Source organism: Pelophylax lessonae, assembly GCF_965119305.1.
Source record: "Pelophylax lessonae genome assembly, chromosome: 7".
Classification (NCBI taxonomy): domain Eukaryota; kingdom Metazoa; phylum Chordata; class Amphibia; order Anura; family Ranidae; genus Pelophylax; species Pelophylax lessonae.
The window spans coordinates 2,795,860-2,812,617 of NC_138774.1; the positions used below are offsets into that span (position 1 = coordinate 2,795,860).

Below are 16,758 nucleotides of genomic sequence, written 5' to 3' on the forward strand. Positions count from 1 at the left end.
CTCTGTATATATTGTGACTTCTAACATTATTTAAACTGCCCACTAGATGGCACCTTTCACTTTCTATACACACAGGAGCGGTATTGGTGCATCGCTATTTACAATCCCTTTAAAGTGGACCTGTCATCAGATTTATGTTGCCATGCGGAGTAATGTGTCAGTATAAAATTCCAGGTACTTTCCTCCTCCCGCAGAGACCTCAGGACTCCTCCTTACAATGCCTTCCTCTGCTTTTCTTTCCAGAAGGACGGCACCATCTTTGTTCGAGCGTCACCCAGAGTCACCAGTTACATCCGGAACTGAAATACGGGCTCAGAGATGACACAGAGGTGCCTCTGGCTGTTGCAATCTGATCACCAGGAGAGGGGGAGACTGAGGAAATGCTTCCTCCTGCCTGCAGCAGACTGATGACATCATCAGCCCAGGCAGAGTGACTGATTGGGGCTTATTATACAGTTGCTGTCACTGTGATTGGTCGGGGATGTATTAGTGACAGGTCCTCTTTGCAGATCTCGTGTTCTCAGGAAATCTTCTACAGACGGGGGATGGTAAAAGCCGGGCTCAGTACAGAAATAATTATGTTTTCTCTGAATGTCGGAAAACGGGAAACCAAATCCTAAAGAATCCCCTCCCCCACAATGGAGGGCTGCCAGGACGATGTTCTACAATCCCGAGCGGCGTAATCCGGCGTGACGCGCGCGCTGACAGCGAGCATTCATCAATTATCATGGACCTTCAAACACGACAGCGTCCTTCTCATCCTACCTGTTCATCTCCTCCAGGCAGTCCGTCGCAAAGAAGAAACTCTTAATTTTCGGATGACACGCTTTGAAGGCGCTGCAGAGAAAACACAAAATATTCCTTATATCAAAGGGGAACATTTCTACCGGGGGGGGGGGGGGGGAGGCGGATGCGCAATGTATCAAGAGGGATTCTACATGGTAACATGTCAATGGCTGTCCCATCAACACCAGAGGTGAAATGTTTGTATGGGTGGGGGTGTCACTGGTAATGGAAGTGTGGCCCCCACAATGATGTCCTGGGGCCCCCACAATGATGTCCTGGGGCCCCCACAATGATGTCCTGGGGCCCTCACAATGATGTCCTGGGGCCCCCACAGAGCAGTCCTGGGGGGTGTGGCCTCTGTCATTCAGCAGAGCAGTCCTGGGGGGTGTGGCCTCTCATTCAGCAGAGCAGTCCTGGGGTGTGTGGCCTCTGTCATTCAGCAGAGCGGTCCTGGGGTGTGTGGCCTCTGTCTTTCAGCAGAGTGGTCCTGGGGGGTGTGGTCTCTGTCATTCAGCAGAGCGGTCCTGGGGTGTGTGGCCTTTGTCATTCAGCAGAGCGGTCCTGGGGGGTGTGGCCTCTGTCATTCAGCAGAGCAGTCCTGGGGGGTGTGGTCTCTGTCATTCAGCAGAGCGGTCCTGGGGTGTGTGGCCTTTGTCATTCAGCAGAGCGGTCCTGGGGGGTGTGGCCTCTGTCATTCCGCAGAGCGGTCCTGGGGGGTGTGGTCCCGGTCATTCAGCAGAGCAGTCCCGGGGGGTGTGGTCTCTGTCATTCAGCAGAGCTGTCCTGGGGGTGTGGCCTCTGTCATTCAGCAGAGCAGTCCTGGGGGGTGTGGTCTCTGTCATTCAGCAGAGTGGTCCTGGTGGGTGTGGTCTCTGTCATTCAGCAGAGCGGTCCTGGGGTGTGTGGCCTCTTTCATTCAGACATAACAGCAGCCACACCCCCCAGCCCTTCTCTGTCAAATCTCCAGCTGGATATAACACTCACCTTTCACCTTTCAGTGTAGAACTGAAAGAGGGAGGTGGAAGTATAACGCTTCTTATAACATTCGTCCTTTATATGGTGTGAATATATTTCTGTCACATTCTTAGTGAAGAGAGATGTGGGATGTAATGGGAGGATTTTCCCGCTGATGGTATACACGGTATATCTATAATCAGTGTCATCTCCATAGTATATAATGTATCCCCCTCATCCCACTGACTGAAGTCCCTGCACCCCGCTGCCTGCGGGCGATGGAAGCGGCAGAACCCGTCTGTCTACTTACTGTTTCCTCCGACATTCGATGGCGCGATCTATCCGGAACTCCGGAAGGCTGATGAAGCCCTCTGCCTTTTCATCCTGAAAATAGGGACACAAAGATCGTCACCTCCCCCATCTATGGAGGGCAGATCCCTATGTGAGACACTAAACAATGTTATATCTCTCTATTTCCCGTCTGATCAATGTTTATAAACAATGTTACTTTGTATCTCTCTAGCTCCTGTCTGATCAATGTTTATAAACAATGTTACTTTGTATCTCTGTATCTCCTGTCTGATCAATGTTTATAAATAATGTTACTTTGTATCTCTCTATCTCCCGTCTGATCAATGTTTATAAACAATGTTACTTTGTATCTCTCTAGCTCCTGTCTGATCAATGTTTATAAACAATGTTACTTTGTATCTCTCTATCTCCCGTCTGATCAATGTTTATAAACAATGTTACTTTGTATCTCTCTATCTCCCGTCTGATCAATGTTTATAAACAATGTTACTTTGTATCTCTCTATCTCCCGTCTGATCAATGTTTATAAACAATGTTACTTTGTATCTCTATCTCCTGTCTGATCAATGTTTATAAACAATGTTACTTTGTATCTCTCTATCTCCTGTCTGATCAATGTTTATAAACCATGTTACTTTGTATCTCTCTAGCTCCTGTCTGATCAATGTTTATAAACAATGTTACTTTGTATCTCTCTATCTCCCGTCTGATCAATGTTTATAAACAATGTTACTTTGTATCTCTCTGGCTCGGTTCACACTATTGCGATGCGGGAAGGCTGCGAATTCGCAGCCTGTTCCCGCATCGCACACGCACCCCCGGCAGTTCACACTGCCATATGCGATCCGCTGGGGGTGTCAATGTAATCTTAACGACACCCCCAGTTTGATCGCATATCGCAGTGCGATCGTGCAGTTCGCACAGGATCGGATCGCACAAGTGTGAACCGCTGTGCGATCCGATCCTGATGCGGCAGCAAAAATGCCTCCTGTGCGTCTTTGCTGCGGGTGCGGTGCGAATTTAGCCATACAAACTGTATGGCTAAACTCGCACCGCACAGCTGATCGCATGTCATGTCGGAGCAGTGCGCTCCGACATGACATGCGAACCCGGCACACGCAGAAGTGTGAACCGGCTCTGAATCTCCTGTCTGATCAATGTTTATAAACAATGTTACTTTGTATCTCTCTATCTCCTCTCTGATCAATGTTTATAAACAATGTTACTTTGTATCTCTCTATCTCCCATCTGATCAATGTTTATAAACAATGTTACTTTGTATCTCTCTATCTCCCATCTGATCAATGTTTATAAACAATGTTACTTTGTATCTCTCTATATATTGCCTCCTCACCGCCTGCTTTGACCTCTTGAACCCTGCAGTAGAGCTCCGCAGTCGCATGCTCTGACTTACATTCTGATTGGTGTACCAGTAGAGGGAGGAGTCCTTCAGGATGAACCAATACTTCTTCCACTTCTGGGTGAAATATCCCTTGGCGTCCTTCTTCTTCCACAGCCATCCCTCGCAGTCGCCGTGTCCGAGATCCTTACAGGAAATTCTCCGTCTGCTCCCGCTGGTCAGCGAATTTCCTGTCGTATCGATAGAAAATGTCAACTTTCATGCAAAATGTCTTTTTATTTTAGGATCAGTTATTAGGAAGATATTTTTATTGGGGAACACGAGACAACATAAAATAAAGACTTCTATGGCGCAGTCCGTCAGTGGTGTGACGCCGCACTTTCTGTTTTCTGATGTAACATTTTATTTATTACCTGATGATCCTGCCAGTAAGTCTGTTATCTCTCATTTTTCTGTATTAGGGTGACAACACAGTGAAATCATACAGCAGCGTTGTCACCGTGTGGATAGAGGAGTCTTAGAAGGACATGCAGTTTTAACCACTTAAGGACCAGGCCTATTTCTGACATTTGTTGTTTACAAGTTAAAATCAGTATTTTTTGCTAGAAAATAACTTAGAAACCCCCAAAAAATTATATATATATTTTTTTTAGCAGAAACCCTAGATAATAAAATGGCGATCGTTGCAATACTTAATGTCACACCGTATTTGCACAGCGGTCTTATTAAGTTTGGAAAAAATACACTTTTTTCCAAACAAATTATAATTTGTTTAGAAAAAAATAAATATTAAATATAAAATATTAAATATTTTTTAATTATTATTTAAAAAAATTAAATAAGAATTAAAAAATACAAAAACAGTAAAGTTAGCCCAATTTTTTTTCTAGAATATGTTACGCCGAGTAAATAGATACCCAGCGTGTCACGCTTCAAAACTGCGCACGCTCGTGGAATGGCGACAAACATTGGTACTTAAAAATCTCCATAGGCGAATTTAACCACTTACTGACCCCGCCCACCCGAGAAGTACGTCACTACTAAATACCGGGGTTATGGCAGCAGATAGCAGACAGCTGCCATAACCTCTGTATTTTTAAAAACGGCGGGCGATCGGCTTTCAGGTAAGGGTGGTCCCAGCGGCGGATTCGCCGCGGGATCACCCTTACGGTGCAGCGGAAGAGGTATTCCTATTACAAGGAATATTTACATTCCTCGTAATAGGAATAAAAATGATCAAATTTTTTTTTTTTTAAAAAACGGTGTAAAAATCAAAAATAATAAATAAATAGAAAAAAAAAATGAAAGCGCCCTGTCCCCGTTAGGTCGCACGCAGAAGCGAACGCATACGGAAGCCCTGCCAACAAATGTAAACGGTGTTCAAACCACACATGTAAGGGTTTCGCCGCGATCATTAGAGTGAGAGCAATAATTCTATCCCCCGACCTCCTCTGTAACTCTAAACTGGTAACCTGTAGAAATTTTTAAAGAGTCGCCTATGGGATTTTTAAGTACCAAAGTTTGTCGCCATTCCGCGAGCGTGCGCAATTTTGAAGCGTGACATTTTTTTTTTTTTTACTCGGTGTAACATTATCTTTCACATTATGGAAAAATATTGGGCTAACTTTACTGTTTTCTTATTTTTTTTATTCAAAAATTTAATTTTTTCCCCAAAAAATTGCGTTTGGAAGACCGCTGCGCAAATACGGTGTGATTAAAAATATTGCAAAGATCTCCATTTTATTCTCTAGGGTCTCTTTAAAAAAAAAATTATATATATATATATATATATATATATAATATATATATATATATATATATATATATATATATATATATATAATGTTTGGGGGGTTCTAAGTAGTTTTCTAGCTTGTAAACACCAAGTGTCAAAAATAGGCCCGGTCTTAAAGTAGTTAATGTGAGATCGGGGGTCAAAAAGACCTCACATCTACACTAAAAAGGAAAAAAAAAAAAAAAATAGATTTTCTTTCAGCAAGAAAAAAAATGGGCCCTTTAAGGCCGTTGGGAGGAAGTGATGTATGATGTCGCTCCGGTCCTCCAGGGCCATAGAGAGGAGTGGGGGCCAGCTTGCCCTCATTCAGCTTCCTGCCTGGGAGGGGAAAGGACCGGATCGTTTTCCCAGCTACCGACAGGTCCGGTAAGCGGGGAAAAGGACCCGGAAGTGGTGGCGGGGGGGGGGTAACTCTCCCGCCGCCCATAAAAGTCATCCCACGGCCAATCCGCCACTGGGACCATTTTTAATGCGAAAGAGGACCGCCCGCCCGTGTAGAAAAATACCGGGGTTATGGCTGCTATCACACAGGTGATTCTGCACTTTCGCATATTGGCGTGCACTTGTGCTGTTGGAATTCTTCTTCGATCAGCAGGTGCCGGCCAATGGATGTCCTCTGGCGCCCGCTGATCGGTGAGGAGGAACACAGAAAAGAGCTCTGCCAATGTAAAGCATGCAGAGCTCTGTCCTCTCAGCGGGGGATGGGATGAATTTTCTTTCCCTGGAAAGCACTTCCCTTAGTGAAAGCAGCACACATTAACACTGGCTAGGCACCTATTTAACCCTTTGTTCGCCCCCTGATGTTTAACTCCTTCCCAGCCAGTATCATTAGTACAGTGACAGTGCATATTTTTAGCACTGATGACTGTATTATTGTCACTGGTTCCCACAAAGTGTCAGTTAGTGTCATACCGTGCGCCGCAATATCGCAGTCGCTGATTGCTGCCATTACTAGTATAAAAAATAAAAATAAAAACTCCAGTATATATCCCCTAGTTTGTAGACAATATAACTTTTGTGCAAACCAATCAATATTCGCTTATTGGGATTTTTTTAACCAAAAACAGGTTGCAGAATACAAATTGGCCTAAATTTATGAAGAAATTTGATTTTTTTTAAAACATTTTTATTGGATGATTTAAAGTAGAAAGTAAAAAATATTGTTTTTTTTTTCAAAATTATCAGATTTATTTTTGTTTACAGCGCAAAAATTAAAAAACGGCAGAGGTGATTAAATATCACCAAATACCACTGATTACTGTAGTGATGTCACTGGTCCCCCCAAAAGTGTCAAAAATGTTAGGGGTCCGATCTGTCCACCGCAATGTCGCAGTCCCACTAAAAATCTCAGATCGCCGCCATTACTAGTAAAAAAATAAATAAAAAAATAAATAAAAATGACGTTAATCTTTCCCCTAGTTTGTAGACGCAATAACTTTTGCGCAAAACAATCAATATACGCTTATTGGGATTTTTTTTTAACCAAAAATATGTTGTGGAATACATATAATCCTAAATTTATGAAGAAATATGATTTTTTAAAACACATTTTTATTGGATGATTTAAAGTAGAAAGTAAAAAATATTGTTTTTTTTTTCAAAATTATCAGATTTATTTTTGTTTACAGCGCAAAAATTAAAAAACGGCAGAGGTGATTAAATATCACCAAATACCACTGATTACTGTAGTGATATCACTGGTCCCCCCAAAATTGTCAGTTAAGGGTCCGATCTGTCCGCCGCAATGTCGCAGTCCCCCTAAAAATCGCAGATCGCCGCCATTACTAGTAAAAAAAAAAAAAATAATTAAATAAAAATGACATAAATCTTTATCCTAGATAACTTTTGCGCAAAACAATCAATATACGCTTATTGGGATTTTTTTTTTTTTAACCAAAAATATGCAGCAGAATACAAATTGTCGCTCTTTTTTTATTTATAGCCCAAAAAAAAAAAAAAAAATCGCAGAGGTGATCAAATACCACCAAAAGAAATCTCTGTTTGTGGGGAAAAAAGGAGATCAATTTTATTTGGGTACAGCGTCGCACGAACGCGCAATTGTCAGCTAAAGTAGCTTATTGGGATTTTCTTTTTAACCACTTGCCGACCAGTCACTGGGACCGTACTGCGGCAAAGTGGCTCGATTCCGTCCAGCGACGTAGACCTATGTCGCTGGACTCCTCCCCCTGTAGGCGGCGCTCGAGCGCCGCCGGAGGCGCGCTCCCGCTGTTTTCAGTCACAGCGGGAGTTGGGCCAGGGGAGGAGCGGCGGTGATCGCCGCTGCTCTTCCCCGATCGTCGGGGAATCGAGTTTGGAAATCCGCCCACTTGTGTAAACAAAGGGGGCGGATCTCCTATGTGACAGGCAGGCATACATTATATGCACCAGGCATACATTAACCCCTCCCTCTCCAATAAAGTTAACCCCTTCCCTGCCAGTGTCATTTTTACAGTAACAGTGCATATTTATAGCACTGATTACTGTAGTAATGTCACTGGTACCCCCAAAAGTGTCAAAAATGTCAGTCAGGGGTCCGATCTGTCCGCCGCAATGTTGCAGTCCCGCATAAAAAATTGCAGATCGCCGCCATTACGCGGTAAAAAAAACCCTCCAAAAATGACAGAAATCTTTCCCATAGTTAGTAAACACAATAACTTTTGCGCAAACCAATCAAAATACGCTTATTGTGATTTTTTTTACCAAACATAGGTAGCAGAAAACAAATTGGCCAAAAATTTAAAAAAATTTAGATTTTTACATTTTTTTGGGGGGGAATTTCATATAAAATTTTTTTTAAAATATTGTTATTTTTTCAAAATAAACAAACTTTTTTGTTTATAGCGCAAAAAGTAAAAATCGCAGAGGTGATCAAATACCACCAAAAGAAAGCTCTGTTTGGGGGAGAAAAAGGACGTAAATTTAGTTTCGGTCTGGCGTCGCACGTCTGCGCAATTGTCAGTTAAAGTCGCACAGCGCCGAATCGCAAAAAGTGGCCTGGACGTAAGACAGCAAAATCCTCCGGTGGTAAAGTGGTTAACCAAAAAAAAAAAAAAAAACATATTAGCCTAAATTTATGAAGAAATTAGATTTTTTTTAAAACATTTTTATTGGATGTTTAAAAGTAGAAAGTAAAAAATATTGTTTTTTTTTTTTTTTTTCAAAATGATCAGATTTGTTTTTGTTTCCAGCGCAAAAATGTAAAAACCGCAGAAGTGATTAAATATCACCAAAAGAAAACTATATTTGTGGGAAACAAATTCAATTTTATTTAGGTACAGGGTCGCATGACCGCGTAATTGTCAGTTAAAATAACGCAATGCCGTATCGCAAAAAATGGCCTGGTCATTAAGGGGGGGGGGGGGGGTAAACCTTTTTTTTTTTTCTTTTGGGCCTCGATCAGAAGGACTTGGGCCCCCGAGCGACGCCGGGGTGGGTCCGGCCTCCCGTACGCCATATTTCCCGCGCCCGCCGGGCGAACGGGGATTCGGCGCCGGACTCTTCCCTCTTCACTCGCCGTTACTGAGGGAATCCTGGTTAGTTTCTTTTCCTCCGCTTAGTAATATGCTTAAATTCAGCGGGTCGCCGCGTCTGATCTGAGGTCTGAGGGGGTAAACCTTTTGAAGCTGAAGAGGTTAAAGTCCACCTCCAGCTAACACTTTTTATTTTTTATTTAGATTACAGCGACCGTTTTTTTTTCCTTTGGAAGTCGCACGTAAAAAATCGGATCGCTGTAAGAAGAAATGCTGTTGCATGCAAATAATAGGAAAGGGCTGCTAACCGGCACTGGAGGGGTTAATGGCTCAGCGGAAAAAGTGAAGCAACTTTGTTTCCTTTTCTCAACAAATAAACGGAACAAAGTTTTTTTTTGTTTGTTAAAATGTTACCGTATTGTTCAGAGAAGAGTTACTTTTATCATTTATCGTCTGAGCGGTGGAGGGAAAATCCCATCTGATGCTGTGATTGGTTTATTGATGGAACGATATAATGAGGTTCATATACTAAAGGAGTGGAGAACGTTCACTCATTCATCTCCATGGGCTGCCTTTTTCTGACACTTTTTTTTTTTACAAGTTTAAATCAGTATTTTTTGCTAGAAAATGAGTTAGAACCCCCAAACATTATACATTTTTTTTTTTAGCAGAGACCCTAGAGAATAAAATAGTGATCACTGCAACTTTTTATTTCACACAGTATTCGCGCAGTGGCCTTTCAAATGCATTTAAAAAAAAATTTTTTAATGAGTTCAAAAAATTAAAAAAAAAACACAAGATACAGTATCTCACAAAAGTAAGTGCACCCCTCACATTTTTGCAAATATTCTATTCTATCTTTTCATGCGACAACACTGAGTGCCGGTTCACACTCTTGCGGCTGCGGCGATCGCATGTAATATCGGAGCGCACTGCTCCTTCATTACATGCGATTGGCTGTGCGGTGCGAATTCAGCCATACACTTTGTATGGCTAAATTCGCACTGCACCCGCACAAAAGTCGCACAGGACCCTTTTTTTCAGCCGCATCAGGATCGGATCGCACAGTGGTTCACACTTGTGCGATCCGATCCTGTGCTAACTGTAAAGATCGCACTGCGATATGCGATCAAACTGGGGGTGTCGTTAACATTTCATTGACACCCCCAGCGTATCGCATACGGCAGTGTGAACTGCCAGGGGTGCGTTTGCGATGCGGGAACAGGCTGCAAATTCTCAGCCTTCCCGCATCGCATAAGTGTGATCCGGCACTGAAGAAATGAGACTTTGCTACAATGTAAAGTAGTGAGTGTACAGCTTGTATAACAGTGTAAATTTACTGTCCCCTCAAAATAACTCAACACACAGCCATTAATGTCTAAACCGCTGGCAACAAAAGTCAGTACACCCCTAAGTGACAATGTCCAAATTGGGCCCAATTAGCCATTTTCCCTCTCCGGTGTCATGTGACTCGTTAGTGTTACAAGGTCTCAGGTGTGAATGGGGAGCAGGTGTGTTAAATTTGGTGTTATCGCTCTCACTCTCTCATACTGGTCACTGGAAGTTCAACATGGCACCTCATGGCAAAGAACCCGAAAAAAGAATTGTTGCTCTACATAAAGATGTCCAGGGCCAGTGATGGTGAACCTTGGCGCCCCAGATGTTTTGGAACTACATTTCCCATGATGCTCAACTACACTGCAGAGTGCATGACTATCATAGGAAATGTAGTTCCAAAACATCTGGGGTGCCAAGGTTCACCATCACTGGGCTAGGCTATAAGAAGATTGCCAAGACCCTGAAACTGAGCTGCAGCACGGTGGCCAAGACCATACAGCGGTTTACCAGGACAGGTTCCACTCAGAACAGGCCTCGCCATGGTCCACCAAAGAAGTTGAGTGCCGTGCTCAGAGTCATATCCAGAGGTTGTCTTTGGGAAATAGACGTATGAGTGCTGCCAGCATTGCTGCAGAGGTTGAAGGGGGGTGGGGGAGGGGTCAGCCTGTCAGTGCTCAGACCATACGCTGCACACTGCATCAAATTGGTCTGCATGGCTGTCATCCCAGAAGGAAGCCTCTTCTAAAGATGATGGACAAGAAAGCCTGCAAACAGTTTGCTGAAGACAAGCAGACTAAGGACATGGATTACTGGAACCATCTCCTGTGCTCTGATGAGACCAAGATAAACTTATTTGGTGTCAGATGGTGTCAGGCGTGTGTGGGGGCAGCCAGGTGAGGAGTACAAAGACAAGTGTGTCTTCCTACAGTCAAGCATGGTGGTGGGAGTGTCATGGTCTGGGGCTGCATGAGTGCTGCCGGCACTGGGGAGCTACAGATCATTGAGGGAACCATGAATGCCAACATGTACTGTGACATACTGAAGCAGAGCATGATCCCCTCCCTTCAGAGACTGGGGGGCAGGGCAATATTCCAACATAACGACCCCAAACACCTCCAAGATGACCACTGCCTTGCTAAAGAAGCTGAGGGTAAAGGTGATGGACTGGCCAAGCGTCTCCAGATCTAAACCCTATTGATCATCTGTGGGGCATCCTCAAACAGAAGGTGGAGGAGTGCAAGGTCTCTAACATCCACCAGCTCTGTGATGTCATCATGGGGGAGGGGAAGAGGACTCCAGTGACAACCTGTGAAGCTCTGGTGAACTCCATGCCCAAAGGGTTAAGGCAGTGCTGGAAAATAATGGCGGCCACACAAAATATTGACACTTTGGGCCCAATTTGGACATTGTCACTTAGGGGTGTACTGACTTTTGTTGCCAGCGGTTTAGACATTAATGGCTGTGTGTTGAGTTATTTTGAGGGGACAGTAAATTTACACTGTTATACAAGCTGTACACTCACTACTTTACATTGTAGCAAAGTGTCATTTCTTCAGTGTTGTCACATGAAAAGATAGAATAAAATATTTACAAAAATGTGAGGGGTGTACTTAGTTTTGTGTCTTTTCTTCCTCTCATGTTCATCATTTCCTGGGTTGTGTTTGTTGGAAATCTGGACATGTGACCTGAGAAACGCTTTGATGAAAACGCAGATTGTGTTTCCATTGGCTGTAATGTAATTCACCTTTTTACCAAAATTAACAACAAGCAGCAACACAAGGCTCCGCCCCCTGACTGATTAAGAGCTTCATAGATTGGAACGGTAAATGGTTTTCATGTGATTTTAGAGCGCTGCGATCCTGCTTTGCGTTGCGTTGCGTTGTGTTGCGTTGCGTTGCACATATGGTGTAAATGAGTCCTGAGAACGTCAATAAAAGTTTTCAGAGTTTTACCTTTTGATCTTTTTTTGGTTTTTACCCTCAGAGATGCGTAATGGAAAGACTGGAAAAGAAGAGAGAACATTGGAGGAGATTAGAGGAGGAGTCACTGAGTGACGAATCAGCATAAAATACATCATTACCTGTCCATCAATATTACAACATATTGCACAAGATTTACTATATTACCAAAAGTATTGGGACGCCTCTCTATATACACTATATTACCAAAAGTATTGGGACGCCTCTCTATATACACTATATTACCAAAAGTATTGGGACGCCTCTCTATATACACTGTATTACCAAAAGTATTGGGACGCCTCTTATATACACTGTATTACCAAAAGTATTGGGACGCCTCTCTATATACTCTATATTACCAAAAGTATTGGGACGCCGGCCTTTACACACACGTGAACTTTACTGACATCCCAGTCTTAATCCATAGGGTTCAATATTGAGTTGGCCCACCCTTTGCAGCTATAACACCTTCAACTCTTCTGGGAAGGCCGTCCACAAGGTTTAGGAGTGTCTATGAGAATGTTTCACCATTCTTCCAGAAGCACATTTGTGAGGTCAGGCACTGATGTTGGCTGAGAAGGCCTGGCTCATAGTCTCTGCTCTAATTCATCCCAAAGGTGTCCTATCAGGTTGAGGTCAGGACTCTGTGCAGGCCAGTCAAGTTCCTCCACCCATATGCGTGCGCAGCCTATTAAATTAGGGTGCGCACCCCAAAGCTCAAACACACGTGTTTGTGTGTGTCTACATATATATGACCCCAGCACATTTATCTCCCTGCTGGCACATTGAAAGGCAAGTGCCTAAAGACTTCTCTTATGGCAGAGCCAGAAAGAGAGAGATTTTTTCCCATCTTCCTACCGGCACAAAAAGTGATAATGTTAATATACATGCGGTGATTAGGGTGTGCCCAGGCACACCTGGCACACCCTGTGTGCACACCTATGCCTCCACCCCAAACTCGCTCATCCATGTCTTTATGAACCCTGCTTTGTGCACTGGTGCGCAGTCATGTTGGAACAGGAAGGGGCCATCCCCAAACTGTTCCCACAAAGTTGGGAGCATGAAGTTGTCCGAAATGTCTTGGTATGCTGTCACCTTAAGAGTTCCATTTACTGGAACTAAGGGGCCAACCCCTGAAAAACAACCCCACAACATAATCCCCCCTCTCCCCCCCCACACCATAATCCCCCCTCCACCAAATGATTGGGACCAGTGCACAAAGCAAGGTCCATAAAGACATGGATGAGTGAGTTTGGGGTGGAGGAACTTGACTGGCCTGCACAGAGTCCTGACCTCAATCTGATAGTACATCTTTGGGATTAATTAGAGCAGAAAGGTGTTCTATGGGGTTGAGGCCAGGACTCTGTGCAGGCCAGTCAAGTTCCTCCACCCCAAACTCACTCCTCCATGTCTTTATGGACCTTGCTTTGTGCACTGGTCCCAATCCTTTGGTGGAGGGGGCATTATGGTGCAGGGGTGTTTTTCAGGGGTTGGGCTTGGCCCCTTAGTTCCAGTGAACTCTTAAGGCGTCAGCATTTTGGACAATTTCATGCTCCCAGCTTTGTGGGAGGAGTTTGGGGATGGCCCCTTCCTGTTCCAACATGACTGCGCACCAGTGCACAAAACAGGGTCCATAAAGACATGGATGAGCGAATTTGGGGTGGAGGAACTTGACTGGCCTGCACAGAGTGCTGACCTCAACCTGATAGAACACCTACACTGAATTCGACTGCGAGTCAGGCCTTTTCGTCCAACATCAGTGCCTGAGCTCACAAATGCGCGTCTGGAAGAATGGTGAAACATTCCCATAGACACTCCTAAACCTTGTGGACAGCCTTCCCAGAAGAGTTGAAGCTGTTATAACTGCAAAGGGTGGACCAACTCAATATTGAACCCTACAGACTAAGACTGGGATGCCAATAAAGTTCATGTGTGTGTAAAGGCCGGCGTCCCAATACTTTTGGTAATATAGTGTATATAGAGAGGCGTCCCAATACTTTTGGTAATATAGTGAATACAGAAGATGAATGAATGACGTGACTGATACGGAGGGCAGACAGCAGGGGGCGTACCAGTGTGGGATCAGGTGACATGCACCCTGTTTATTCTGAGTCTGCTTATCTTGGACCGCACTTTAGCAGATTGCTCGATGTTTCTGTGGTTTGCTTTTCTTTCCTGCCATGGCTCCTCTTTGTTCCCTATGAGCTGCTGGCATTGTACTGATACAAATAAAGTGAATAAAATTGTGCGCTACTCAGTGTGTAAGAAAATTCAAATGAGTGAATAAATTAGCAGAAAATAAATAGGTGTAAAGAAAAACTCAATCTGGTATTCAGGGGATCCAGCTGCCCTCCCATGTAGCGTCACCTCATACATAATCAATGGGGTAATATTCTTTGCTTCACTTGCACCACTCCATTTATTTATTAATATATTGGGGTTGATTTACTGAAGGCAAATAGACTGCAAAGAAAACCCAATCACATGCCAGAAAAAATAAAAAAAAAAATTAATTTTTTGCTTGCACGTGATTGGATGATGAAAGTTAGCAGAGCTCCGCCTCATTTACTAAGCTAAGAGCAGCGGAATCAAACTCAACTTCACAGCGGGCTGCATTAGCAGTAAGATTGCCTTCAAAGGGCCGGCTGTATCTGGAAGACTGGATGTGCAGAGCTCTGGATGTGCGCTTCCTTTTTTTTTTTTTACGAATTCAGACAAATTTTTCGTTATTCGGAGATTCGGATATATCTGAATACCTGAATTATATTATATTTATTGAAAGTATAAACAGAATGCTCCGTATAAAGAAACGAAATTATTTCAGGAAATTCGAATCAAATTTTACATCAGATTCCATTCGAATTGGAACTGTAAACATATTTCTGTAATCAGAGACTGCGTGTTATTCGCGTCCCATTTGGAAATAATTCTGTTTTTTGTTAACCGCGTTATGACCGCGCCTATTTTTGACACTTGGTGTTTACAAGCTAAAATATTTTTTTTTTTTTCAAGAAAACTACTTAGAACCCCCAAACATTATATATTTTTTTTTAGCAGAGACCCTAGAGAATAAAATGGAGGTCGTTGCAATATTTTTTATCACACTGTATTTGCGCAGCAGTCTTCCGAATGCAATTTTTTTTGGAAAGAATTCACTTTTTTTTAATGAAAAAATAAGAAAGCAGTAAAGTTTTTTTTACACAATGTGAACGATAATGTTACGCCGAGTAAATAGAGACCCAACATGTCACGCTTCAAAATTGCGCACGCTCGTGGAATGGCGACAAACTACGGTACTTAAAATCCCCATAGGCGACACTTTAAAAATTTCTACAGGTTACCAGCTTAGGGTTACAGAGGAGGTCGAGGGCTCGAATTATTGCTCTAAGGATCGCAGAGACCTGTGTTCCTATATATAGAAGGCGCTCTGTGATCATTTCAGAGAGAAAAACGGTCGGCTGTATTTACAACGGCTGACCGTCCTTCTCTCTTAGTGGGCAGCGATCGCGGGTTCCCGGCTGGACCCGCTGATTAGCTCCCCCTCTAGCAAATCCTTGTATGCACGTGCCTCCAAAAATATGCACTGTTACTTAATGACACTGGCAGGGAAGGGGTTAACCTAGTGGTGATCAAAGAGTTAAATGTGTCCCTAGGGAGTGCTTTCTAACTGTATGGGGGAGGGGCTTGTGAAATGATCATAGAGACCTGTGATCCTATATAGAAGGATCACAGGGGCTCTGTGATCATTTCAGAGAGAAGAACGGTCGGCTGTGTTTACAACATCCGACTGTTCTTCTCTCTCAGCGGGGAGCGATCGCGGGTGAACGACGGCAATTGGTGCCACCAGTCCCGTGGATCAGCATCCCCCCTGCCTAATGGGGGTGGGAGCGTGCCAACGGCGGCGCATGCTCGCCCCCCCAGCACCACGCGTGCGACTGACATAGAACTAGGTCCTTTCGCACAGCCAAAACCAGCCTGCCGCGGGCGGTCAACAAGTGGTTAATTGATGAATTTATTTATTCATTTAATTTATTAATTGAATTGATTAAATTTATTTATTCATTTAACCACTTTACCACCGGAGGATTTTGCTGTCTTACGTCCAGGCCACTTTTTGCGATTCGGCGCTGTGCGACTTTAACTGACAGTTGCGCGGTCGTGCAACACCGTACCCAAACAAAATTTATGTCCTTTTTTTCACACAAACAGAGATTTCTTTTGGTGGTATTTGATCACCTCTGCGATTTTTACTTTTTGCGCTATAAACAAAAAAAGAGCAACAATTTTGAAAAAATAACAATATTTTTCACATTTTTTTACACGAAATTCCCCCCCCCAAAAAAATGTAAAAATCAAATTTTTTTTATCATTTTAGGCCAATTTGTTTTCTGCTACATATTTTTAGTAAAAAAAATTGCAATAAGCGTATTTTGATTGGTTTGCGCAAAAGTTATTGCGTTTACTAACTAAGGGAAAGATTTCTGTCGTTTTTGGTGTTTTTTTTTTTAACGAGTAATGGCGGCGATCTGCGTTTTTTTTTGCGGGATTGCGACATTGCGGCGGACAGATCGGACCCTTAACTGACATTTTTGACACTTTTGGGGGTACCAATGACATTACTACAGTAATCAGTGCTATAAATATGCACTGTTACTGTAAAAATGACACTGGCAGGGAAGGGGTTAATTTTATTGGAGAGGGAGGGGGTTAATGTATGCCTGGTGCTTACTGACGTGTGTGGGGGGAGGGGACTGAGTGACACAAGGACAGATCGCATGCTCA

The 16,758-nt window shown here is 43.4% G+C and overlaps 1 protein-coding gene across 1 annotated transcript in view; it reads right to left on the reverse strand.

The window, feature by feature from the left end:
- LOC309559874 (connector enhancer of kinase suppressor of ras 2-like) overlaps positions 1-16,758 on the reverse strand; it is a 655,275-nt gene that overhangs the window by 48,117 nt on the left and 590,400 nt on the right. Inside the window, exons 18-21 of the mRNA XM_082263301.1 lie at positions 11,968-12,016; positions 3,467-3,642; positions 2,051-2,124; positions 766-837 (exon numbers count right to left, since the gene is read on the reverse strand). Of these exons, the coding sequence (XP_082119427.1) occupies positions 766-837; positions 2,051-2,124; positions 3,467-3,642; positions 11,968-12,016 (371 nt within the window). The remainder of the gene's footprint in view (positions 1-765; positions 838-2,050; positions 2,125-3,466; positions 3,643-11,967; positions 12,017-16,758) is intronic.